Source organism: Equus quagga, chromosome 18 (assembly GCF_021613505.1).
Source record: "Equus quagga isolate Etosha38 chromosome 18, UCLA_HA_Equagga_1.0, whole genome shotgun sequence".
Taxonomy (NCBI): Eukaryota; Metazoa; Chordata; class Mammalia; order Perissodactyla; family Equidae; genus Equus; species Equus quagga.
Genome location: NC_060284.1, coordinates 44,845,396 through 44,870,934, shown reverse-complemented (window position 1 = coordinate 44,870,934; position 25,539 = coordinate 44,845,396). Strand labels below are relative to the sequence as shown.

The following is a 25,539-nucleotide window of genomic DNA, read 5'->3' as shown; positions in this document are numbered from 1 at the left end:
CACAGCTTGCCATGGGCCCTGAAGCCAGGAGCTTGGCCTCTGAAACCCAGGCTAAAAGATAAAGTCCTCATTCCCACCCAACACACAGGGGCATACCCAAGGCAGCTGCCCTTTCCTTTTCCTCTAGCTAACGCAGATGTCTACAGGCACACCTGATCACTCAGCCCACCAGATGGGCTCTGGACAGCACACCCGGTGGGTACAGGGCCACCACCTGCCCCAACATGCCAGGAGAATAAGAGGTTTACAAACAGATTGTATGCTTGCTGCATATGAATCTTGATTTTTCTACTCACAGCTGGCAAAGTCTTCCTTGTGGTTTCCTTACATGCCTCCAAATCAGGGGCTTAGAGCAGCTGCCCAATGGGGAACGAGCTCAAGGGGGCTGATGCTCATTGTCAGAGAGGCTCAGAGAAGTTCAATGACTTTCATAGTCACACAGCTGGACAGCAATAGAGCAAGGATTTGAACCCCGGGTCCTGCCCCAAACCCTCTGCATCCCTACTGGGGCTGTTTGTACTAATTCCCTTGTGGCTGATTCATGATCTCTTTCCCCTGGTGGGATGAAAATCCAAGACCCTAGCTTCTCACCAGACCCCCAATTGAGAGTTCTTTCTTGATGACTATCATGGGCCTAGATGAGGCCAAAATGCCTGGACATTTTAGAAGGCCAAGGAAACTGACTTTCTCAGCTTTGGAGAAGGGAAGACACTAAAAACTGATACAGTCTTCAAGTCTTTGATGACTGAAACAGTAGGTGGGAACTAGGAGGGAAGGGCATATGTGCCCTGAAAAGCATGGGGTTAGACATCAGGGAGAACTTCCTGAGTTCCAGGATGATGAAACGCTGGAAAATGTGTGAGTGAGATGTTTTAAAAAGAGGCCTCTGTTGTTTGTTTTAGTGTGGTCCTGCTTGGGAGCTAGGACTGGATGATGGACCAATCACTTGTGGTCTCTTGCTCCCTGGTGACATGTGATTGCCGTCACCTTGCTCTGATCCACAAACATCCTACACCAAGGGAATGAATCCTGACATATGACACCTGCAAACTCCCAGGAAGCCCACAGGGACTGCAAATCATCCCTTCACCTCCCTCACGACCTAAGGAAGCAAGAAAATAGAAGTGAGGAAAATAACTCCAACTCTGCAGGAGACAAAGGGAAATGCTTCGCCTGGCCCAGCTTCTTCCCATATGGGTTTCCTCCTCCCAGTCCTAGGGGCTGCACCCCAGAGAAGCTCAGGTGGGAAGATCTGTACGGAAAGAGCCCAGGTTCCTTCTGCTGAGTGGCTGCATAGGGACGAGAGCTTCTGTCCCAGGGATTCTGCCCACCGCTGGCCCAGCCTCCTCCTCTTCCAACCTCTCCCACAAGGCAGTGTCCACTGGAGCAACTGAGTACTTCATGAGATGATGACATACAGGTTCTTTTTGTGAGGAATGACAGGCTGAGGCCAGGGTGCCAGCACTAGCTGGGTTAAGTAAGCAGGAGTTGGTTCCCCTCGCAATCTGTAATGCGGGCTGACACCACCCATTTGTCTCCTTTCAAGAGGAAGCAGGCTGGGGCAGGCAGAGAGAGATGAATGCTCTAAGTCTCAGAGAGTTCCTCTCTAGTGCTTCTCACTTCCAGAACACCAAGAAATTTTTCCCTCAAAGCCCACATGGGTCCTTAGCCCACCTGATCCTCAATAATCAGGGGCAGAAGGTAGGGTGGAGAGGGTGGAGCATGCACATTTCCAGGGGAGGCTGGGTGGGATGGTGGAGAAGAGCAAGGCCTTCAGAGTCAACAGACAGGAGTCCAAACTCAGACTTGGTTGATCACTCTGAGACCTTAGGCAAGTTACTTGATCTCTATGAACCTCAATATGGCAATAATTATGGGTTCCTCCGAGGAATGTTGGAAGAATGAGATGGATTAAATATATGTTAAGCATGGTCTCCACAAACTAATAGATGTTCCATAACTCTTAGTCCCCTTCTCCTCTCTTGACTTTGGCTTTTCTTGCCAAAATAAGTAGGTTAAAAGAAGTGGAAGAAAATTCCAAGTCCTGGCTGGAGTGTGCATGCTCAATTGGTTCTTCTCACTAAATAAGGCAATGGTTCTCAGTTCCTAAGACTTCCCTGGAGGGCATGTTAACACAGATTGCTCTGCCCACCCCTAGTGGCAGTGGGACCCAATAAGGTACGTTTCTGGTAGTTTCCAAGTGATGCTGATGCTGCTGATCAGGGACCCGAGAACCATTACAATAAGGAATATTTACAGAGTGGCGTCAGACATCTTTAAAACACTATCCAATTTTCTTAAACCCTCTAAATTTGGGTGAGTCACCTTCTTGCAAAAATTTAGGTCTCCAGTGTACCTGTGGTGCATAGGGAAAAGGTGAAGGGTGAGAGTAAGCTGCTCCACGAGGACCCCACGTGGCTTTGATCCGTCGGAACCCTCCTTTGCACCTAACAAAGAAGAGGCCCTTTTATGATCATGACTTTTACTTGGCAGCACTGATGGTGAATGACTTTGGTCATGCTTCATGAGGACATGTTCCATGTCACAGAGATTCTGATAGAGTCTGATGCAGGGCGGCCTCAGAACCTCTTCTTCTCCTTATGTTACAAACTGAGGATACATAAGAATCACCCAGGAAGCTCACTGATTGTTCACACATCCAGGCACCACCTTCGGAGATTCTGACTCCGTAGATCTTGGGCGCAGCTCAGGAATCAAGTCCCCACCTCCCCAAGTGAGTCCAGTGCAGGAGATCTTCAGACCACATGCTGAGGAACACTTTGTGGGGCTCCACCCTGAAGCCATCTCATCACCCACAGGAACAGCCCTGGACAGACCAGGGGCTGAGGTTAAGCAAGGGCCCACTCTTGTCACCAATCCTTTTCACTACCTTCTCAATCAGACAAGCCCCACAAAGCTGAGTTGCTCGTTAATTCAACAAATATTTGTTGAGCATGTGTCATATACCAGGCACTGTGCTCGGGCCTAAGAACACAGCAGTGAGTAAAACATAGGGCTGAGGGGCTGGCCCCGTGGCCGAGTGGTTAAGTTCGCGCGCTCCACTGCAGGTGGCCCAGTGTTTCGTCGGTTCGAATCCTGGGCGCGGACATGGCACTGCTCGTCAGACCACGCTGAGGCAGCGTCCCACATGCCACAGCTAGAGGAACCCACAACGAAGAATACACAACTATGTACCGGGGGGCTTTGGGGAGAAAAAGGAAAAAATAAAATCTTTAAAAAAAAAAAAAACAAAAACATAGGGCTGGGACTAGGGTAATGAAAACAAGGCAAGATTTAAGGAGGCGCCCACCTTTGGAGGCAGGTACAAGCCTGAGAATGAGGGCATCCTTCCGTTTTGCACCTGGGCACCTGGTTGCTTCACCTTAGTCCTTGCCCTCAGAAAACAGCTCCAGTTCCTGTGCTTCGGGAACACACAGTCTAGAGCAGCGTCTGTGACTCTGGAGGAAGTGGCCTGAAGGATCAGTGGACACTTGCCAAGGGAAGAGTTGGGGAAAGAATGATCAAACAGAGGGAGTAGAATGTGCAAAGTGCTGGGGGCAGGAAGAGCCTGGGACACTTGAGGAGCTGAAGGAAAGCCTGCGAGTCTGAAGTGTGGTAAGGAGGGCCGTGGTAGGGGCGAGGGTAAGGAGTTGGGCCCTAATCATGCAGGGCCTGTAGGTCTCTGTAAGAGTTTGAGTTTTTATTCTACTGCAAGGAGAAGCCATTGGAGGGTTCTGAATAGAGGAGTGGCGTGATCCATCTTACGATTTTGAAGGAGCTCTCTGGCTGCTGTGTGGAAATGCAGCAGAAGCACAAAGAGAAGCAGGGGGGGTCCATGAGGAGGCGGTTGCATGCAGGCTGGTGAGGGATGATTTTGCCCTCTGGGTGGCACTGGAGTTGGAGAGAAGTGGGTACACTCGAGATGGAATTTGGAGATAGGATTGACAGGGCTTGGTGATAAACTAAATTCAAAGGAGGGAGGAAGGCAGGCATCGGTGATGATGTCTGGCTTCTGGCTTGAGCAACTAGGTGGATGAAGGGGCCATTTCCCAAGTTGGGGAAAACAAGAGGAGAATGTAAATGGAAGATCAAAGTTCACCTTTGAGCATCTGAAAAGTTTTAGATTTCTGTGAGACGTCCACAGTGAGATGTCGTGTTGGATATATGAGTCTGGAGTCTAGAAAAGAGGTCTGTGAAGGGGCCATAAATCTGGGAGTCATGAGCATGGAGATGGGCATTAACATTATGGATGAGCGAGGAGAGAAGGAGTGTTTAGAACTGTGCTGCTGTGCACAGGCAGGGACGGGAAGAGGATCCAGCAGAGGCTGGGAAGGAGTAGCCGGAGAGGTGCGAGGAGAACCGAAGGAAGTAGATGTTTCAAGAGCGGGATGGTCAACTCCATGAAGGGCTGTAAAGAGGCTCTTCACAGAGCAGCCTCACCACAGCAAGACCAAGAGATTCTGAAGAGTCTGGAGCAGGCGGCGGGTAAGGGCCTAACCCTTCAGGTCAGCAAAGAAACACTGAAGCTAAAGCCCCTGTCACTGGCAGCTCAGTTGTGTGCACTTGGCTAAGACCGAAGCCCCGCCTGTTGGCATCCCCCAGGGCACCTGTTTGCAGCTGCCCCAGGAGACCACCCCAATGGGACCAGGGCATCCTCCCTCCTGCTGAGAGCCCCTGCTGCCGCAGCCCTGCTCGGGGCAGAGATCAGATCACTCACCACCGACTCGCCCACCCTTTCCTGGGGGAAACTGACGGCTGTCTGACAGCCACACAGCATGACAACTTGAGGCAAGAAATGAAGACAGATTCTTATCGTTAACTTCATTAACGCGCCACTTCTTCTCTGTCGTTAATGAAGATGCCAGGGGAAGGACCAGAGGGGAGGTGAGCTCCAAGGCCCTGGCCTCTCATGGACAAGCACCCAAGGTGCAGAATTTTCAGCTTGACCAGATGTTGTCTCCATCTCTTCTAGAACTTCTCCAAACTCCACTTGCCTCAAGCTCCTTCCACCCTCCTAGCCCCTGTCCCTCTCCGCCCACCTTTCTAAAAGTTGTTAGCAAGAGATCTGCACCTCCCAGGGTGATTCTGACTCACTCGCGGATATTTGCCCAAAAAGTAATGGTGCGTGTGAAACACCAAACCTCTTTTCGAGGGCAGGTTCACGGAGGAGAGGCTGAGAAAGTTTCCTAAATAAAACCATCTGTTTCCCTGAAGATGCTCAGATGCAGAAACATTTGCCTCCCACCGATGTGCTTTAGTTGCTCAACAGATCCCCCAGGACCAAACCCAGTCTTGAGGATCTCGCCCACTTCCTCTTGCATCTCCTGGCTCCATGGGAGCCAGAGGGTCTCTCTCTTCTCCATGGCTGGTCTCAAGTGCTCAGTGCCCACACCACAGGCTGCAGTTGGAGTGTATGGTGTTTGTTTAAGGCGCCTCAGTTCTGCTGGATCCTTTATTCATAACACTGCAAAGCCCTTGGGCTGAAAGTCCTTGAGAGAGAAAGCAGGCATGGAACTCAGAACAAACAGAACCTGCCCCAGCACCCAGCAGGGAGCATGGAAGGAGCATCCGCCCTTCCACCTCGGCCACCCCCAGCCTTCTCCCTGGAGGCCTGGAAGCCCAGACCTTAGGAGGAGCAGGGAACCAACCCACGGCAGCCAGGCCCAGTGCTCACAGCAGGAGCCCAGTCTCAGCACCCCAGGAAGGAGCGCCCACCCCCTCGGCCCCCCTCTCCCAGCAGACAGCTGAGCCAGCCATGGGGGCGCAGGGCGGGCAGAGTGTCAGTCTCCGCTCTTCTCCATGGCAGCCCCCTCATCCAGTGGGTCACCAGATCCTGCAGATTTTGTCTCAGATATGCCTTGCCTTTGCTTTATGGCATTTGTAATACTTGTCCCTAGGCCTTTAGACCCTGGATCAATGGGAGCACACCCCCAAGTCAGAGCAGGGGAGTGAAGATGACCCATGAGGAGGGAGAAGGACAGCAGGCCTGGAAAGATGAGTGTGGTTCAGGACAGCCAGAAGTAAGCAGAGGTTGTTTCGTGCAGTGGAAAGAACAGGGCAAAGGCATGGAGGTACAGAAGAACCTGGAGTGTTTGGAGGGGAGTCACAGAGAGGCAAGATGGTGTAGTAGCTAAAACTGTGGTCTCTTGAGCCTGGCTGTCCGGGTTCACATCCCAGCTCTGCCATTTAGTACCTGTGTGTTCTTGGGCTAATTGCATAATGTCTCTGTACTTCAGTGTCCCCATATAGAAAATGAGGATAATAATAGTGCCCATCTGATAAGGCTTTTGTGAAGATCATACGGCTTAATATGCATCAGCACTTGGGATGGGATGGTTCATAGTTAACACTCAGTAAGTGTTAATGGTGATTAGGGCACAGGATGTGGGGCAGTGGAGCAGGATGGCTGGCAAGAGTGGCAGGCCACATCCTGAAGAAACCCAAGTGCCATTGGGTTCTGTGGACAAGTGACGTCACGCTGACTCTGGGAAGCTCCAAGGAGGGAGGCTGAGGGCTCAGAGGCAGGAGTTCTGGGTGCCCTGTCTCGAGCCACTTTTTATCTGTTGTATATATTTGGGCTTCTGGATAATACTTCATTTGAAGAAGAGGTTTTCCAACTACAAAGCAGGTGTGGAATGGGGAGCCATGGAAGAATTTTGAGCAGGAGAAGCACCCACTGGTTCCAGCAAGGAGGAGAGGTTGAAGGGGGTTAGAAAGCTTGGATGTCCTGGCGAGGGAGGGTGTGGGTCAGAGCTACCGTAGTGCTGAGGGGAGGGGACGAGAGGGCTCAGCGTGGGGACACTTAGAAGGCAGAACTGCGTGGCTGGGCGGGTGGCTAGGTGTGAGGCTGCAGGAACGCAGGGAATCCAGGATACTTCTGGCTTCTGCTGTTCCTCTGCCGTCCATTCTGGACAAGCCTGCCGAGGTCTCCAAACTGCTTCCCACGGCTCTGCTTTTCACAGGGAACAGAATCCAAACATCTTTCATGGCCCCTGAGGTCTGGCCCTCCCCCTGAGATCCCACCCCCCGCCTCCGCCCCTTTCCCCGCTGTGCTCCAGCACAGCAGTCACCTCCCACCCCCGGGCGTGTGCCAGCCCCACGTGCTCCTCGCTGTCCCTCTGCCCGGTGCTCTTCCTCCTCTTGGCTGGCCACCTCCTCCCTCTTTCAGGTCTGACCGGCCTTCCCGACCACTCAGTCTAAAGCCCACCCCTCCTATACCCTCTGTCTTGTCACTGGTTCACTCGTCGCCCACGGATGCGCTCTTGCTTGGTTGATTTCTGTCTCCCTTTCCTAGAATACAAGCTCGGAGGGCTGAGACTTGGTCTGTCTTATCATGACTGTCTCCCATGTTCCTGAACATTTGGTTGGTGGGTAACGAATGAATGACACACATGAAATAGTCTGCTGTGAGGGTCTGGGGGGAAGGAAAGTGACAGTGTGGACTGAGGGAAATAGGGGAGGAGGAGCCAGTGTAGAGGACGTCTGCCGTGGCCTGCAGAGGCAACGGCACACCCGCGGTGTGGGCCATGAGGCAGACACAGCCAGGCCCTGCAGCGTTCCCAGTGCCATCTGGGTGCTCTGGCCCCCCACCCCCACATGGAACCTCTCATGTCCCCTCCCTCTGTGTCTTTATGTGCCCAAGCATCCCTCTGCCTGGAATGTCCTCTGCTAGCAAATTCCTTTACTCACCTTGCCAGATCCTACTGCATAGCACCCCTCTGGGGAGCCTACCCAGAAGTCCCTGGCAGAGTTATTGTTCCCTCCTCTCCTCTCCCACGTCGGTCCACACCTCTCTCATAGCTCCCATCAAACCAAACGGTGGTCCTTCTCTGCCTTTCTCTCCGCTGCCCCTGCCCCAAGACTGTGAGCTCCTAAGAACTGTAGTCATTATAGTAGTAATAATACCTACTGAGAGCTTACTCTGTGCCAAGCACTTTGCACAAATTACTTCCTTTAATCTTTGCAACAACCCTAAGAGGCAGGTACTGTTACTAGCCCCATTTTATGGGTTAGGAAACCAAGACTATGAAAGGTTAAGTAAGTCGCGCTACTCATAAACATCAGAGCTGGCACTTGGACCCAGAGCTGCCTGACCCCAAATGCGTATTCTCAACCATTCATTCATCAGCCAGTATTTACTGAGCACTTACTAAGCATCAGGCCCTGGACTAGACATGAGAGGAATAATGATGAGTAAAACCAGACCCCACCCCTGCCTTTAAAAAGCTGTAATCTAGGGAGAACACAGTATTCATCATATAACCCCCACAGTCAACATGAAATGTGGTGCGTGGGCTATGAAGAGGAGGTCTGTGGTGCTGTGGGGGCAGATGCCAGAGGAGGCCAGCCTCCACACCTGACTCATCTCTGCCCCCAATCTCAAGCCCCAGGCCTGCACAGAGGGCTTGCTCACTGAATGCTTCTTTACCCATTGGAGCCAAATTGGCTTCCACCCCGTCTCTCTTCCAGGCCCCTCTGCCCCAGGGTAACTTAACAGCACTTCCTGCCCAGTGCTTCAGAGATCCTTTTAGGTCTCCTGTGGCTTTCTTGAAAGTGTAGCGGATGTTTCTTTGCTGATGATGAGAGATTCAGACAAGCCACTTAATGATTAAGAGACTAGAAGTATTCTCTAAGAGATGAGGAAGCATCGTTCTTGCTTCGCTCAGCCTGGACTCCCAAGACAGACGCAGAGGCATTGACGCCACTCATTGCCTGTTTAGGAGAAAGAGGGCCAGGCCCAGAGAAGCCCAAAACACTTGGAGGCAGTGCGAGCGGAAGGAATCAGAGCATTTGGATTCAAGACAAAGTTGGTAGATTCCTTGAGGCCAGTTACGCCTCCTTGGGCCATCTCAACTGGTGATGGCTGATGGTAGATTTTCCAGTTTGGATCCTTGATGTTTATGGCTGGCAGGGACCTTAAGGCCAAAACATCTAGTTCAACTCCCTCATTTTACCAACTGAAGCCCAGAGATGTGAAATGATGTGCCCGAGGTCTCGCAGCTAGTTGGTGGCAGAAGGACTAATGCCCAAGTCGCCTGACTTGTGGTTCACTGCTCTTTCCTGGACAGCCCAGAGATAAGATTTTTTTCTGTGCCTGGGGCTATGTGAGTGCATCAAGGAGAGAGAAGTGCTTTAATGAGCTGTTGCAAATGGGCTGCTGGGAACCAGCAAGAGCAATGCTGTGCAACGGATGGGCCTTTAGGAATCTTACTGCCCAGATGCCAAGGCACCGCAGCCAGGGGAGAGTGCTACTATAATGGGCAGTGACATCAGGTAGCCAGGTTGCACTTAAGGACAGAATTCTCCAGGAGCCAACATCCTGGTTCCCCCTCCCTGGCAGCAGGCCCACCCCCTCCAAGCACTAGCTAAGACTTTTAGCTAGCTGCTACTGGGCTCGGATCCACCCTGTCAGCCCCTAGGTTAGCAGTCAAGAGGGCCAGGTTGGTTTCTGCTGCTTTCTAGACAGGAGTGACCTCTCCAGCACCGGGGAGCTCAATACTAGTCAGAGGCCCTAAGGCAGCGCCCCCTCCAACAGCAAGTGAAGATGAAAGCAATAATGTACTGGTTTTGTTCTGCAGCCCCTGGTCACCCCTGGTTTTATTAAAGCCAGACTCTCAAACATCCCACTGAGGATAAAGGCTGGCAAGGCACAGAGGATCTGAGGCTGAAGCCTCTTGAGAAATGGGGTGGTGCAGAGAGAGGGCCTCGCAAGGCCACCCATGGGGCCAGGCTGGGGTCTGCCTTTTCAGAGAGGGAGGTGGCTTCCAGGAGATGCTGACTCTCTCTTTGCTTAGTCCCTCTCTCTCTATTTACTCAAAAGTAACCTACTTATTTTCTTTTATCTAATCACCCAGTTCTCTGCTGCCTCTGTGTGCAGAGGAACAATATCCCCCTCAATCCATTGAGCCAAAAGCAGCCAACTTGCTGTCAGGCCTAGTGAGGCCCACTCACCCACAGCAGAAGGTCCTGGGACCGGGCTTCGGGCTTCCTGGCTCTTGTTTCCCCTCTGTCTCCAAGCCATGGTGGGATCTTGGCCCACTCCCTTCGCCTGTCTGGGCCCAACGACGGAAAGTGGAGTTCAGTGTTGGGTGCAGAATCAGGGTGGGAATAGGGGGTTCCATACCATGCTGTAGACTCAGCACCCTGCATGCTCCCCAGCTGCCACAGTCTTATCAAGAAAGGACACCCCTGCAGAAAACAGAGGGGCCTGCTGCGTCAGGGCTCTCCCTGGAGGGAGCCATCCTTGAGAGCAGTTCACAGAGTCCCAGCTGATTCTCTTTACCCTGAGGTAGCCCCACATCCCCAGGCAAGTCTCCCAAGGCCATAAACAAATCAACTTGGACTCCCCTAGACAAGACAGACTTTGAAAGCTCCACTCTGCATCTGTAGGGTGGCAGTGGTGGAGAAACCATGACAGCAGCCTTTGTTCATTCCCTCTCAGAGGGGCCACAGGATCTTCCAGGTTCCTTCCCAGGACCCTGACTTGGTCATAACGTTGATATTAAGAACCACTTCTTTGAGGGTTCTTCCGGCTAAAATGTCACCATCCGTTTCTATGGGCATTTGTGTAGCTCCTCTTGCGCTATTGGGCACGTCCAAAGCACAAGTAGGTGTAAGGCAAGCCCCCGCCCCAAAGGGGCCTCCAGTCACCAGATGGTAGTGGGAGGCACAGCGGCAACAAGGGGGCCTTGGGAACACCTGTGAGCAGCTCAGGGGCAGGAAGGCTGCAGGGACATAGGGGAGAGATGCTCTCTGTGGGCTGGACCCTGGGCGAGGATCCCTGTGAGGGACGTGGCCCTGGGCCCTACAAGATACATGGAATTGTCCAAGAAAAGATAAGAGGAAGGGGCATTTTGGCAAAAGGGACCAAAGATATACCAGCCACATGGAGCAGAGGGTTGGCACAGAGGAACAGAGAGAAATAATCAGGTGAAAAGGTAACACAGGATCCAGCTGTTGAGGGTCCTGAGTGCAAGCTAGAAGATGGGCCGAACTAGGGGAGCCGCTGAGGGCGTTTGAGCAGCAGCACTGGTCTCTGAAGGTCTGGCCCTAGAGCGCTCACTGGTCATGCAACCTTGGGCGAGTTACGTGACTTCCTGAAACAGTCATTTTCTCCCATTTGCAGTGGGGATGATAAGAGCACCTACCTCGCAGGGCCATGGTAAGACTCGCTGAGATAATTTAGCTAAGGCCTTGGCACATGGTAAGTGTGCAACAGTGTTAGTTCTTATTGCTGTTATTGAGTCTGACAGGGTTTCTCTAACTTTGGGCAGGACCCAACCTTGCGGGGTTATATGGGAAATAAAGGGAGCTGGGGGCCTCCTTGTATCTCGGAGCCACTGTCAAAGATGGAGCACTCAGCCAGGCGCACTGCTGACCTGACTGCTGTCGCATGAGGGGACAGTCATGCTCCCTCAGCACTGTGTCGCAGGGCTGTTTCCTGGGTCTCCCTCCCTGAACTAGGGGACTAGAGAGACAGGAGATGCACCTGAGGAAGATGGGGATCCTTGTGCCTTCTTGTAGCTGGTCACACCACACTAGACCGTGTGCAATTGAAGGGGGACTGTACACTCTCCACAAAGCCCGGGGCCTCCAGCAGGTGCTCAGTAAATATGGACGGGCCAGCAAACGGAAGTTGTGGTCTAAGGTCTGGAGGAGCCAGGTTACCTTGAGATGCTCCCTAGGTGAGTGGAAGGACGCTGTTCTCCTAAGAGTCGGAGTCCAGCTGTGTCTTGTGCCGGATGTGTAAGCCTGGGCAGGGCTTTTAAAACTGAGTTTAAACACCGAGTTCTTCCTCTGTGAGTTGGAGGGAATAATGACAATAATCGCTGCCTCACAGAGCGGCTGTGAGCCTCGAAGGTGGAACCGCTGTTTGAGGAAGAGCTTCGTGGAGCACACCTCACGGGTTTGGTCTCAGCTCGCTGGCTCTGTGGAGCCCCAGGGCTCTGTGTGCTGGTGCGGATGGCTGCCTCCACAGGGTATCCAGCGCCGGCCCCAGCCAGACCCTCTCCTGAGGAGCTGGGAGGATTCACCTTCTGCTACTCCCAGGATTTGATTGGGGGTGTAAAAAAAAGAGTCTTGAGCTAGGGAAAGGGTGGGTGTCAGCGCCACCTAGAGGAGAGCATTGGGACCACATGCTCTGGGAGGGTGAGGGGGCCTTGGATCATTCTCTAGGTGGGGCCAAGTATCAGGCTCCCTAGGAGTCGCAGTCGAGGGTGGTTCTTTGTGAGGAGAAGGAACAAAAACCTTGGTGTCTCCCTTGACTGCTCTCTTCCTCGGAGGTAACCTCCTCAGAGGGTCTTCCCTGGCCAGCCTATCTAAAATTTCAACCACTACGGCCTCCGCAATGAGCATTTCATATCCCCTTCCCCTGCCTTACTTTGTTCTCCTGGATACTTTTTTCCTTGTCCTTTGCCCTAGTAAAATGTAAGCTCCGTGAAGGTGGGCTTTTTGTCTATTTTGTTCTTTCCTGTGTCTCCAGCACCCAGAGCAACACCTACCACAGGGCAGGTGCTCAACTAATATCTGTTGACTAACTAACTGACCGACTGAATGAATGAACAAATGGCCCCTTCTGAAATCAGAGCCACCCTAACCCCTGAGCTCCTCCTCCTCCGCTCTGCATCTGGGAACCCTAAGGGAAGCCCCGAGCCAGCCTCAGCGCCTGAGGGGAGGTGGTACAGTGACAGCACCCTCTTCCTTCAGGTGGAGAGCAGGATGAGGATGCAGTCTGGGAGGTGCTGTTTAATTCAACAGACAGACGTGTTTACCATCCCTGGTGCTTTCCTGTTCCCTCTGGCTCAGAAACCTCCAGGGACTGGGACCCCTGGCTGTGATGCTCCTGGAGGCAGGAGAGGCGGCAGAGAGCGTGCTCTGTGCTGTGCCCATTTTTGAAGGATGACCACACTTAGGGAAAAAGGACAAAGTGGACCCAAGACCTGGCACGAACATGGGATGGCGAGTGTGCGTCGCCGTGGTCAGCAGCATGTCCTGAGCGGGATCACGGAGCCTTCTGCTCCCGTGCAAGGCCTGGAAGTGAGACTGCTAGGTGTGTTTCAGGAGAGGCAAGGAAGCTGCTGAGGCAGAGAGACTGATGCAGAACAACTGAGCTGAGGCCAGAAGCAGATCTGTTGTGAGAGGGGACACCTGATGGCCAGAGTGTGTCTTGTACAAGACACAGTCATGACCACAGGCCAGGTAGGGCGGGAGGCCCAGGGGACCAGCAACTGAGAAGGGTGAGCTGGAGGAGAGCAGGGCAGGGCCCCAAAGGGCTGCAGCCCAGGGGCTCACGGAGGCAGGTCAAGACCACAGCAGGAGGGCCAGGACCAGGACCAAAGACTGCTTGGAGCTGAGAGGGAATGCTGAAGGGGACAAATTCTGCTGAAGAGGCAATATTGTCATCACTGCCTTTTATACCCAGTTAGTCCCAGCATGGAGGCCAGACCATCAGGTCTTAAAGACAAGGCACTCTGCCTCAAAGAGCATTCTCCTGGGCCCTGGCGCTGCCCTGCAGCCGCTGCACAGGGAGCCGCAGGCCGCTCATCTGCCCTCTCGTCTGCTTCTTTGCAGGAAAGTGTGGATTTGGGAGAGATCATGTTCTCCCTCTGCTACCTGCCCACAGCAGGCCGGCTCACCCTCACGGTGATCAAGTGTCGGAACCTCAAGGCCATGGACATCACAGGCTATTCAGGTACCTCTCCACCCAAGCGGCCTGCCATGTGGCCTCCCAGCAGCCCAGACACTGGGGTTTGGAAAGGTGTACAGAGAGAAGGGGGAAGGATTGTCAGTGTTCTTGGAGTAGGAGCCCCAGCCCTGGAGGCAAACTGCCTGGATTCGGTTTCCAGTTCTGCCACTTCCTGGCGGTATAACGCTTTGGTTTCCTAATCTGAAGCAATGACTTACTCATGTTGCTTTGAGGATAAATGAGTTAATTCATGTAAATGCTTAGAATTGTGCCAGACACACAGTAAGCACTCAGTAGATATTAGCTGTTACTGTCATTCTTTCTCTTAGAGGAGGGAGAGATTAAGAAGTAAATATATAGGAGGGAAAAAAATGAAGGAAAATCTTTCAGTTTCTAGGAGGCCCCAGGACTTCCAAGGGTTCTGTGGAGTTTGAGCGTGTGTTTGTAGGTCCGCACGGCCCTGCGGCAGCCCTGCAGACAGAGGCCAAGGGGCAGAGTCCGTGAAAAGCGCGGTGCGTTTGTGTTGGAGTTTTTCTTGCAAGGCCCCCGCCTCAGCCCCAGCCCCGGGAGAGCTGCATGTGCAGCAGGGGAAATAAGTCCTATTCTAGCGACAAGGAAGCACTGGTTTGGGGGCCGCTGCAGAGGCTGCAGGCTGGACATGGTGTCCGAGGTTCAGTCCTCGTTTATGATTCCGCAAGTCGTTGTCAGAGAAGGTATTTGAGTTTTGATGTAACAGAGGAGTAGCTGGAGCCTCCTTCCCCCCCATTGCCTCAGATTAGCCTGAGAAGTGAAATGGGCTGAAGCCTCCCAAGGAGCAAGTGCACAGGCCGCCCGGCCACACGCAGAGCAGCACGTGGGGAAAAGGCTCGGTTTCTTTCTCTAGACACCCGCCCAGGAGGCTCTTCCGATGGTTCAAATTACTGGTGTAAAACCCTCCAGAGGGGCCTCTGAACTTGGAGGGGAATATATGGAAGATTTTTCCTTTCATTCATTAATTATTTCCTGGAAAACTCCTTAGTGTAATCACAGTTGCTCTAAAGAGGTGATGGTCCAGCTGAAAACATCTGGCCCAGGCGCAACCTGGTACAGTTGAAATATGGGGTATTAGACCTTGAAAAATGGGGTTTCAGGAGAAGGTGGTCGGGAAGCGCTGAAGTAACGTGTGTTTGTTGCAGTTCTGAATCCCTCGGAGCCCCTGCTCCCAGGCTCCGCTGTCTCTGCAGTGCTCATGACTTCCAGGCCGAAAGCCCCCCCAGAGAGCGCCCACCCTAATGCCTCTGCTCCCACTGCAGCTCCCCCGACACAGGGGGACGTGTGAAGAGCTTCAAGAACCTCTTCCGACCTGTGCAAAGTTCTCAGGCAGCCGCAAGTCGGCTTCCTCCAAAAATATAGCCAATGTAGATTTCATTGTAATATCAAAATAAGTGCATGCCAGGGACAGAAATTCACTGAGGACTCTCAAGGCTGCTGAGGGAAATAGGATTTTGCTGCCCAAGTCCCCACACTATCTTCTCTGGTGTAATTAAATTGATGTGCTGGAGAGAGAGCTTATGGCGAAGCTACTGAGGTAATCATCCAGGCCATTTCACTTCAGAGGGTTGGGGGTGAGAGATTTTTCTCTTGCTAGGTCCTAACCTCCCTCTCAAAATTGTTCCTTTGTTCTACCTGGATTTGGAATCTGGTATTAAATCTCGGCTTGATTCTAAAAATTCAGGGGTCCTCCCTTTGTCAGGGATTTGTCTCTTTTGTTCACCGATGTAAGCCAGTGTCTGGAACAGTGCACGGAACACACTAAGAACTGAATTAACATGTGTTGAATGAATGAATTTATAGCATGAGGAACCTTGTCGGAGGGTGATGCAGTGGGGACGTGCATGCCAGAGGCCTGTCAAACTAGATCTTCTGTTTCTGAGGATGAATTTGAGGTTGCCTTCTGCCCAGACTGCTTTGATGTTGGACTAAACTAGGGAGTGAATGGAGCTTATTAATTGCCTCTTCTTGATTTATGTGACATTGACCTCTAAAACCAAGGATCTTCCTATTCTCCTTCATCTAAACCAGTCATGAATCAATTCTCTAAGCGTACCTACTGGAATGATGACAATAAAAGTAATACAGAATAATAAAAAGGATCAGTATGCGACAAAGGGGTGATGAGTGAATAAACTCACCCACCTCTGGCATATCTGGTCTGTACTGCTTTGAGTCTAATGGTTAAAAATGTGAACTTTGGAGTCAGACAGACCTAAGTTCAAATCTTACGCAAGTTTCTTAATCTCAATTTCCCTATCTATAAAATGGGGATGATGATAAATATTTTATTCGGTTGATGTGAAGTTTAAATGACATGATGTATATAAATCTCTTAGCACAGTGTCTGGCACATACCAGATGCTGAATTACGATGGCTCTTATGACGAGGAGCTGAAATACGCTGCTGGTCTTTGTGCCCCCTTCTTCAGCTGCGTGGAACGTCATAGGCTGTTAGAGAAGAAAGGATCTCAAAGGTCGTCTGGAGCCAGCATTCCACTACAAGCCACAAATTTTTGCCCTAGGGAACAGTCATCTCTCTGTTTAGCCTCTTCAATGCTGATGAGATTGTTGGTTCCTTCAAGGGAAACACAGCCTCTGAATTTTATAAATTGGATGTGCCTCATAGCAGTGAACAGAGCTGGGGAAGGAAGCTGAGAATCCCAGTCAGTCATAAGGCATTCATCTAGTGGTACCTGGCACAGGTGGCTCCGCCATATTTTTCTAAGCCTGGTGACACGGAAATTTGGTCTGCTGTGGGAGGGTGTGGAAATGGGCATCTAGGGATGAGGCAGCACATGAACAGCCTCAAGCCTGAAGACACTTTTCCAAACAATGTACACCCTTAAGGTGTTTAGAAGTTGCCACGTCACTGACAGGTCTTGGAGCTAGCTTTCCCACCTGTCTGCTTGGACCTGAACGCTGTCCTGAGCATATCCATAAAGAATGGAGCCTGCAGAAAACAAAAAGCTGTCTCATAGCAGTTCTCAGAACCCCTCCTTCCTTTTTGTTGAGAATCTCCCTGAGACAGGGCCCTTTCAAATGGGTAGTCAGAGACCGCAGGGTGATTAAACACCTCATGGTGTCCCCAGTTCCTTCCTAAAGCCAAGTGTCCCCATGGTCAAGGCACAACTGCTGCTGTCACATTGGTTAGTCAGTGGCCATTTGGGTTTCTACAGAAATGCCTTTAAGGCTTGGAGTTCAGATCAGGTGTCACAGTTCTTTCTAGCTTCCCTATAGCTGTGTGCCTCATCTGTCCCCCGACCGATGCCCAGGGAGCGGGGGGGCCTAGTGGGTGCTCGGGTGCCCTGGAGATAGAACCATAGGCCTGTGAATCAAGGAACCAGGAGCAGCTGCTTGGCCCGGACCTCCTGGCAGATTCACGTGAGCCCTGGCTTCTGGGCAAGAAAATGTCTCAGCACATCAGTGTCTCAAAAGCTGTTATTACCTATGAGTCGCCCTCTTGTTTCTTGAGCTGTGCAGCATAAATAACAATTATGATGGTGACCCAGACACCTGTGCTATGAGATACAATAGGTGTCACTTCACTTGGAAGAGTAGAAAATTTCAGGGTAGAAAGATGACCATGAAATACCCATTCAGAAAACTGAAGAAGAGACAAGGATGCGAGGCACATGGAGATTCAGTAAAAAGACATATCCTTGTGGGATGGAAAGAATCCAAGATCCCACTGAGAAATGAAATGTCAGCCTGCTGCCCTGAATCTCAGGAGGCCACCTCGTTCACTCCCCCTGCCACAGCTCCCTCTCTTCCTCCACTTCCCAGAAGTGGGCAGGAAATGGCTTCCAGGGAAGCAGGGAGCGGGGCTACTACTCCCCTTCTTAATGCCAGCTGCAAATGAGCTTGTTGGGACAATGGGACCCATAATCCTTTTGTCAGGTGGGAAGGACATGAATAGCATTGTGATTGTGGCTGTTCATTTACTCTGACATGTTGCTACTCCTGAGGCGTCATCGAGTTCTATTTTTACCTCCCTTATCTTTTGGTTAATAATGCTGTCACAACTCCCCAGAGAAAAGGACTCCAAGTAGGTGAAAGAATTAGAGTGCCTTTGTTCAGCCTCACCACCCTCTGGAGCCAGCCGGCCATCATGGAGCTGAGATTTAGGGCTGTGAACTGCATACTCACGGGCAAGTGTCTTGGCTGATTTGGGGCCAGCTTCTCCATTAGTGAAAGTCCATTAGTGCTCTCCCAAGAATCCTGAGGTCACTAAAGACTCTGTGTTTATTAAGCTTGGAGTGCCCTGAGAGACAGGTGTGCTACATAAATACAAAGTGGTTTAATTATTTTAACAACCCACTGATACCATCTGATGAGCAACAGTAGGTCTGGGACTTCCATCCTTCTGCTGCAAATGATGTTCGAGGACATCTGTTTAACATGTTCCTTTCCCTTCCCACCGCCCCCATTGGCGCAGACCCATATGTCAAAGTGTCCCTACTTTGTGATGGGCGGAGATTAAAGAAGAAGAAAACAACCATAAAGAAGAACACTCTCAATCCTGTCTACAATGAAGCCATCATCTTTGACATTCCCCCAGAGAACATGGATCAAGTCAGCTTGCTCATCTCGGTTATGGATTATGATAGGTAAGTGCGGGTCCCAGAGGGACGTGATTCCCTGCCTCTACCCCCACTCCAATGTAGCACAGGGCTCCTTGATCTTGAACTTGTGGTTTGTGGCTCAGGCACCCAGTGGCCTCAAATCTGGCTCCACCCAAGAAGAGTATGGAGTTTGAGGAAGAGCATGGATTCCCCTAAGCAGAAGCTCAAGCTTTGCTTCCCAACTGCCCCATTTCCATCAGGGCAGCTCCAGCCATCAGCTTCCTGAATTCACTCCTGACTATTCCTGTTCCTCTGTCTGGCTCTGAATCCTATCATCTGTCCTTTAAAATGCCTCTCTATCCTCTCCATCTCTGCCGCTGCTGCCACTTCTGCTCGGGAATGGCTATGCAGCCTCCTAGCTGACCCCTGCCGCCGTCACTCCCTACCTCAATCCAGCCAACATACTAGAGGCAAACCTTCCTAAAAGATCACTTTCTTCGTGGACCTGCCCTTCTCAAGAACCATCAATGGCTCCTATTGTCCAGGCTCTTCCCCTGGACTCTCAAGCCCTTCCATAACCTGGACCCAGTGTATCCATCCAACTTGATTTTTCCTTCCTTGGATACATTTCTTCCTTCCTTCCTTGGATACATTTCTTCTCTCCCATTTATCCAAACCCTGCTCCTCCATCAAGGCTGGCTCAAAAATATTTTCCAACTACTTACCTACATGACTCCTCTCTCCAGTTGTCAGTTTAGCTGAAGAAGAAAGAAGCCATGCAGTAAAGCCTCAATCCAAGATTTTTAGCACAAGTTCTTGGTCATAGTAGGTGCTTGGTGAACATATTTGAGTGGTTACTGATGTTCTTGCTGAGTGAATAAATCACATCCCATCTGCTGGGGGTATGAAGACGTGGTAGTCAGAGCAGGTTGATTTATTTCCAAATGCTCATGTCTCGAGGGAGAGAGTGGTGCACTAGCCGAGTCAAATAAGGGAAGAGACTTAAACTCTCCCAGTCCCCAAAGTCACACCATCTGCCCACCCTTTCCTGAGGTTCCAAACAACTTTATAACTTTTTGCTCATCCATTCTGTGTCCAATGTCCACCCAAGGAGGCTACGCAAAGTGTCACTGCTGCTGGCGCCCTGTGGCCCTGCCAAGCATCTATTTTCAGAGCTCAGCGTTCTGCATTAGCCCTGCCAGGCAGAGTCTCAGACCCTGGGGACTCCCTTTCTGAGAGCATGTCTGGTCACCACTGCCGGGCCCTTTGTTTCTCCCTCAGAGTGGGCCACAATGAGATCATTGGAGTCTGTCGTGTGGGGATCAGCGCTGAGGGCCTGGGCAGGGACCACTGGAACGAGATGCTGGCGTACCCACGGAAGCCCATTGCACACTGGCACTCCTTGGTGGAGGTAAAGAAATCCTTCAAAGAGGTGGGTGAGGTCGTGCTTGGCCCTTGGCATGTTTGCTGCATGGCAGCTCAGGCTGGAGAATGGCAGTCGGCTGCTGCGAGACCTCGCCTTCGTGGGTCCTTCCTGGGGGGTGTGGGGGCCACGTGCTTCTCCTCCAGTGTGTAACTCATTTTGAGTATCTCATACCCCAATCCATGTCCTAGAAAGCCAGGTGATTATTCACTCATCTTAACAGGCTTCAAGCCCAGTACGTCTACAGAATTGGATAAAACTGGGAAATCTACTAATGAAAAAAATACAGCTTTAACCTTTACACCGCATAGCCCCTCAGCTTAAAAACAGTGTAATCCCCTCCCCGCACTCTGCAACACAGAAAAGGTGTGGGCTGCAAACCCGGAGGACCTGCCGGCTCCTTCCCTTCTCAGGGCAGACAAGCCCGTTTCCACCTGTTTCCAGCAGTGTGAGGGGTCTCAAGAGAGACTGAGAGCTGAGGGGATTGGATTTGTGCAATCCTGTGGGAGACAGAGGCTCCGGGGAGCCAACCTGGTGGATATACCTCCCCAAGCAGGCGTGTGCTTTGTGAAGCCCCTGCCCTGCGGTCCTTGAGGCCAGCACAGAGGAGTAAGGCAAAGACACAAAGTTCCTGCCCATCTGAAACCTCATGTTTGTCTCGTGGTGGCCTTGATTTGACCACAGCTGTGGAGCTTTTATGAAGGACGCTAGTTCCTTAACTCTGCGCTCCTCTCCCCCAGGGGAGCCTCTGCCCCCTCTTTTCCAGAAGGCCCTCTCTGCAGGGCTTCAAGGAGGTATGACCAGCCTCTACCGACACAGGAGGCAGCTACTGAGCAGAACGGGAGCTGACCTGAAGACAACATCTGGCGCCTCGCTGAATGCAGGGGTGATTCAACCCAGGGCGGGTGCCGTTGCCCCCTCCTGTTTTTTAAATCCTTTGGAGATATTTAAGAATAGAACAAATAAGTGAAAATGTTCAGAATGGTTTAGGGGCAGGGGCTTGGAAGGGGAGCTGAGAGGCTTCTGATGGGCTGTGCCGCCTCGGGCAACTCACTGCTCCACTCTGGTCTTCAGTTTCCTGGTTGGTAAAATGAGGGGGTAGGCTCCTCCCAGGTCTGCTTTTCTGGAAACTCTGACCCTAAATGATGGACAATGGGGCCAATGAGCCTGCATCTTGTATCACCTTTCTAATCTTGGAGCTGCAATAGCCCGTTGCTGTTACCGGGCTGGGTCTGTCCTCGAAAACTGGAAGCAACAGACCAGCCTAGGCTGGAGTTGGGGGTGGGGTGCAGAGTAGCACAGAGGTGCTGGGACTCAGCCCCAGAATCCCTCTCCATGATGAATACAATCTAATTAAGCCAAATAATTGATTTCAAGTCCTATTTCTGTGAGAACTCCAACTCACTACTCCAGACTACAAAAGAAAGAAAGATAAAGTAGAATCAAGCCCTTGAAAATGAATATTTGATGAGACACTAAAGGGAAAGTAACAGTATATGGAAAACGAAGAGAGAATAAATTGATTCCTATCCTTTGGGTTTACTTTTTTCTTGACCTCGTGCACCAAGCTCCCGAGACCGTCCCCTCCCCCACACGCCACCCTACCGTTTTCTGCTCAGCGGATCATTTCTTTGTACAAAGAAGCTGAAAATGACATTCATCTTGGCCACTTAGGATTTCATCAGTAGAAATTTGTAAAAATTTGTACCTACACTTTTAGCACCCACAGTTTAAGGACTTTTATAAAAATGCCTCTGAGACCCCTCCAGGCTGATATTAAGCAAGCCCTCGTTGTGTTCATGGGAGGCACGGGACTTGGACAGTTGTCATCTCAGTCATCCTTGGAGCTCACAGCCTGCCTTCTTTCTGGCCCTGTTTTGGACATGGAGCAAGCGTTTGCTCCTGGAACTTGCTTCTCCCGTGTGTACAATACGTAAGGAAATCTCCTTCTCCTGCTCCCGGGAAGATAAACGGCATCGCATCTGTAAAGCACTCTGCATTTATATTGCACCTTTCTTAGAGGAGTTTTAAGTGCTGTGATCATTTCTTTTTTATTAGTGAGAACAGAGGGCACCATACTTGCTCACTTATTTGAGGTTTTAAAATAAAGTTGAGGGGAACAAATTAACCGAAAAGGTATTTTTCCCTGCTGGGATTTTTTCATGAATAAAAATTGATTAAGCCATAGCAAGTGTCCTTCCCTGGCCGTGGCTGCGGCCCCCTTTCCTGTCAGCACTCCCGCCCAGGGCTGCCTGTCATCACTGTCGCCACACACAGAGCCCAGGTTCACCAGCCACCTTCTCCAAGGCGTTTTATGTTGAAGGGCCAAGTTCAGATCATCTGCCAGAGATTTTAGATCTCTGTTGGAATGTGACCCATTTCAGAACAATAAAAGATCTTACTGGAACGCAGCCACCCTGGAACAATCATCTTCCTGTGTGCTGGGGACCAGTTCTCTACTATTTCAGAGCCACCAGGATAGGCTTCCTGGAATCATTCACCTTCCCATTGTCCAGGAACCCTGTCTCCTCCCTTTGTTTGTCTTCATAGGAAAAATCAGGGGCTAGCAGAGCAGCCAGTGTGCCTTCTTCACTTGTCCTGGATAAACAATTATGCTCTGTGTGACTTGTCTTTGGGCAATTATATAAAGAAAAAATCGTACTCCGTGTAGCCATTTTGTTTTTTCTCCTCTGAACAGGCCCATCAATCAGATTAAGTGGCTTGCTTACCCAGGGGAGAAGCCAGTAATTACAATGTACCTTTTACCAACATTAAAGGTTATAACAGAAAAAGTAGAACTTCTAAAATAAAAGTCTGTTAAATGGAAGCGTTATTAATCGTCTTATGTCACCTTCTGGTTAAGAAACACTTGAGTCAGAAGTCACCATGGGCTCAACACCCAGGCATTTATTTATCTACAATATTTCACCAGGGAAACCCTCGGTTGTGATTTCATTCACGTGGATGCTGCAAGCAGAGAGACTGCCACCTGGAGTTAGGAGTAAGTACCTGGTGTGGACCCAAAGAGGTTAGGTTTCATATTACATTTGTGTCTCCTTTTTCCCCTCGTGTGGCCAGAGACTAAGATGGCAGCAGGATGGAGTGGAAGGAGCACTGAGTTGGGAGTAGGAGACCTGGTTTTGGATCCCAGCTGTGCCCCTAGCCAACTGTGTTAACTTCTCTGTGTCTTTCTTATCTGCAAGAACAAGAGAGTTAGACTGGATGTTTTCCCAGGCCTGCCTCCAGCTCTGGCATGCTAAGATTGCTCAGGTCTAAGTCCCACAATAGGTCATCAATACCTGAATGTCCAGCCTTTGGTTAGTTGTCAAGATCTGCAGGTTGGCCTTACAGGGAGTACTAAGGGGCCATGAAGAACTGAGCCTGACGGAGGATGTCAGAGGCTTTCCTTTGGACTAGGAGCATGAAGGTGTTCAGTAGGTCTGGTTTCCCATTTATTCCATAGGCAAATGGTCTGTTCCTTAGGTGGCTTGGCTCTGCCTAGGAATGGCTGTGTTGAGGGGGAACTGTGTCCTTCCCCATCCCACCCCCACACATGCACAAATGCATAGTGCAGCTTCTCCTCGGCCCCATCACGCCACAGCCCCATCAGTCCCCTGAAGATCCTGAGAAGCAGAGGGGCTGCACTTCAGGTTCAGAAAGATCATCTTGACCCCTCTGTAAAATCTCTCTGGAGTGTTGTTCTGTGGGCACCTAGGAGAGTATTGGGTCTCCTCAGCTCACAAAAAGGATTGAACGAGTGTTGGACCCAGACTCACTTTGAAGTCCTACAGCTCCAGCCAGGGCAAGAATATTCACAGGGTCAGATCTTTGCCCAGCAAACATTGCTCTAGCTATGACTGGCTGTTCAATTTAAAGAAGGGTTGAACGGCTCAAGCGTGGGTCCATGCATCCTCAGCCCTCTCCTCACTCCATTGTGCCTCATTACATCACCCACCTCCACAGAGGGGTTAGAGCTGGGTTGAGAGGAGGCAACCTGTGAGAGGAGAGCGCTGAGGAGAACGAAGATGGAGGTGCCCAAAGGAAGTGGTGGCTGCCTCCGAGCACCTCCTACCTCTTCACAGTCGGGTGTGAATGCCCATAGGAAGCATTAAGACTGAAGAAAAGAGCCCAAAGCTAAAGCAATATCAGGTTTTAGCTGTACTAACAGCTCCTAGACAAATTGCTAATAATTCATGATTGTGGGTTCTTGGCAGTAAGGGCATACTCTGCAGACTGCCTCTTTCGCTGCTAACATAATCCGATTTCTGCTATGAAAAATGGCTGAAGCGCTCAGAAATGGTCCAGTCATAGCACCTCATTAAAACACAGACATGCACGCACAGACATACACACACGCACACGCACACACACACAGTCCACACAGTGAAGAAAGCTTTAATTATCTCTGCCATAGGTCTTTTTTAAAAATCGGGTATTCCAAACTAGAAGCTGTAAAGCTGTTTTCCTTCTGTTTTTGCATGGCTGACAGCAAAATTCAAGAAAGCTTACGAAAAGCCGGGAAAGGTGAATTCAGTGCATGGGCCAGATAAGTTTTGGAAGTGAATTCCCTCGGCAATCAATAACCGGCTTTTTCTCCCCTCCGCAGTGGCAGGGCCGAGCTGCCAGCTTCGACAGCGAGAGCTCCTGCCCGTCTCCGAAACCACCTCCAACACCGTGAGCTGCGCGGCCCAGCGGCACGAACAGGACTCAGCAATGTTCTTTCTGCACTTGTTCAACCGTCTAAACTCAGTGTTGTGTGGTAGCAGCCACAGCGGGTCCCTCACTCCAGAGTCTTAACTGCTCCTGTGTAGGGCAAGGCCGAGACAACTTGTCATGTGGTCAGATCTGTCTTAGTCTTGTCTGTCTCCCAAGGTGATGTTTTTTGTGGTTTTCACTTTTTATGGATCTGCTGTCAAGAAAAGAAGGGAAAAAAAGTAGGGAAAAAAAACAAGAGTAGAGAGCCCAGGAGTTGGTTCTATAAAAGACAGTGTAAAATAGTCGTCTTTTGGGGGGAGGTGGTTTGAGTTTCTGAAATTTTGTCTCCACCAAGCTCCATAACCCTGGAGAAGAAGGAAGTGGGATGGAGCCGTGGCTGCATCCTCAGCGGCCCACAGGAACGGTGCACATTGGTCAAAAAGCCTTTACAAGACTGATTATGATGCTTTGAAGCTCTTCGCGGATAGGACACACGCTGAGATGGACTTCCTATCCCGTGTTGACATCGCGAGTGGCCTGCAGTGTCTGTGACACTTCCGCTGGTCGTTCGGGGCTCCTCACTCCCCTTTCTCACTGGCTTTCTTCATGAATTGAAAATGTCTTGATTCCTCATGGGAACTTAGTCACTTTCTTTAGGAATGATTCTGCTGAAACTAAACAGGCCACGTTTTCTGGCACACCACAGTTAATGCCCACATTTGTTTGAAAATGGAATCTTTGTTCTCGAAAATAATCTTCATTGTAAAGAAAAGGAAGCCCATATGTTCCAGAATGATTTTTGCATTATACATAGCTTCATAATTCCATGAAATATCAAGCAGCTGTTTAAAATGCCTAAACAGATCAAAGAAAAGCCTAGATAAATTTTTTTTTTTCTGAATGGGGAGTTTTCAAATCCAAGTAATAGTCGGAGTCCATCTTTCTACGAAGAGCATCTTCTTGATTGCAACCAAGTCAGCTTAATCCTATTTCAGCCCCCTTGACTCTGGGACAAGATTCATCTTACACTTTAGTTCTATAAATTACTAAGTACTGTAGTGTTCGTTTGTTTCAGTGGTAGTGAAGAGTTTTTTTGCTTTAGATCTCTACCTTAGGCCCAATTCAGTTTAGGAAAAAAAACA

At 50.6% G+C, this 25,539-nt stretch overlaps 1 protein-coding gene across 1 annotated transcript in view; it reads left to right on the top strand.

Annotated features, from left to right (window-relative positions):
- The window catches only part of SYT6 (synaptotagmin 6), a 58,218-nt gene extending 32,925 nt beyond the window's left edge, over positions 1 to 25,293 (top strand). Inside the window, exons 4-7 of the mRNA XM_046645811.1 lie at positions 13,570 to 13,690; positions 18,153 to 18,324; positions 19,561 to 19,711; positions 24,309 to 25,293. Coding sequence (XP_046501767.1) covers positions 13,570 to 13,690; positions 18,153 to 18,324; positions 19,561 to 19,711; positions 24,309 to 24,380 — 516 coding nt within the window. The 3' untranslated portion in view covers positions 24,381 to 25,293. The remainder of the gene's footprint in view (positions 1 to 13,569; positions 13,691 to 18,152; positions 18,325 to 19,560; positions 19,712 to 24,308) is intronic.
- Positions 25,294 to 25,539: the final 246 nt, after the last annotated feature.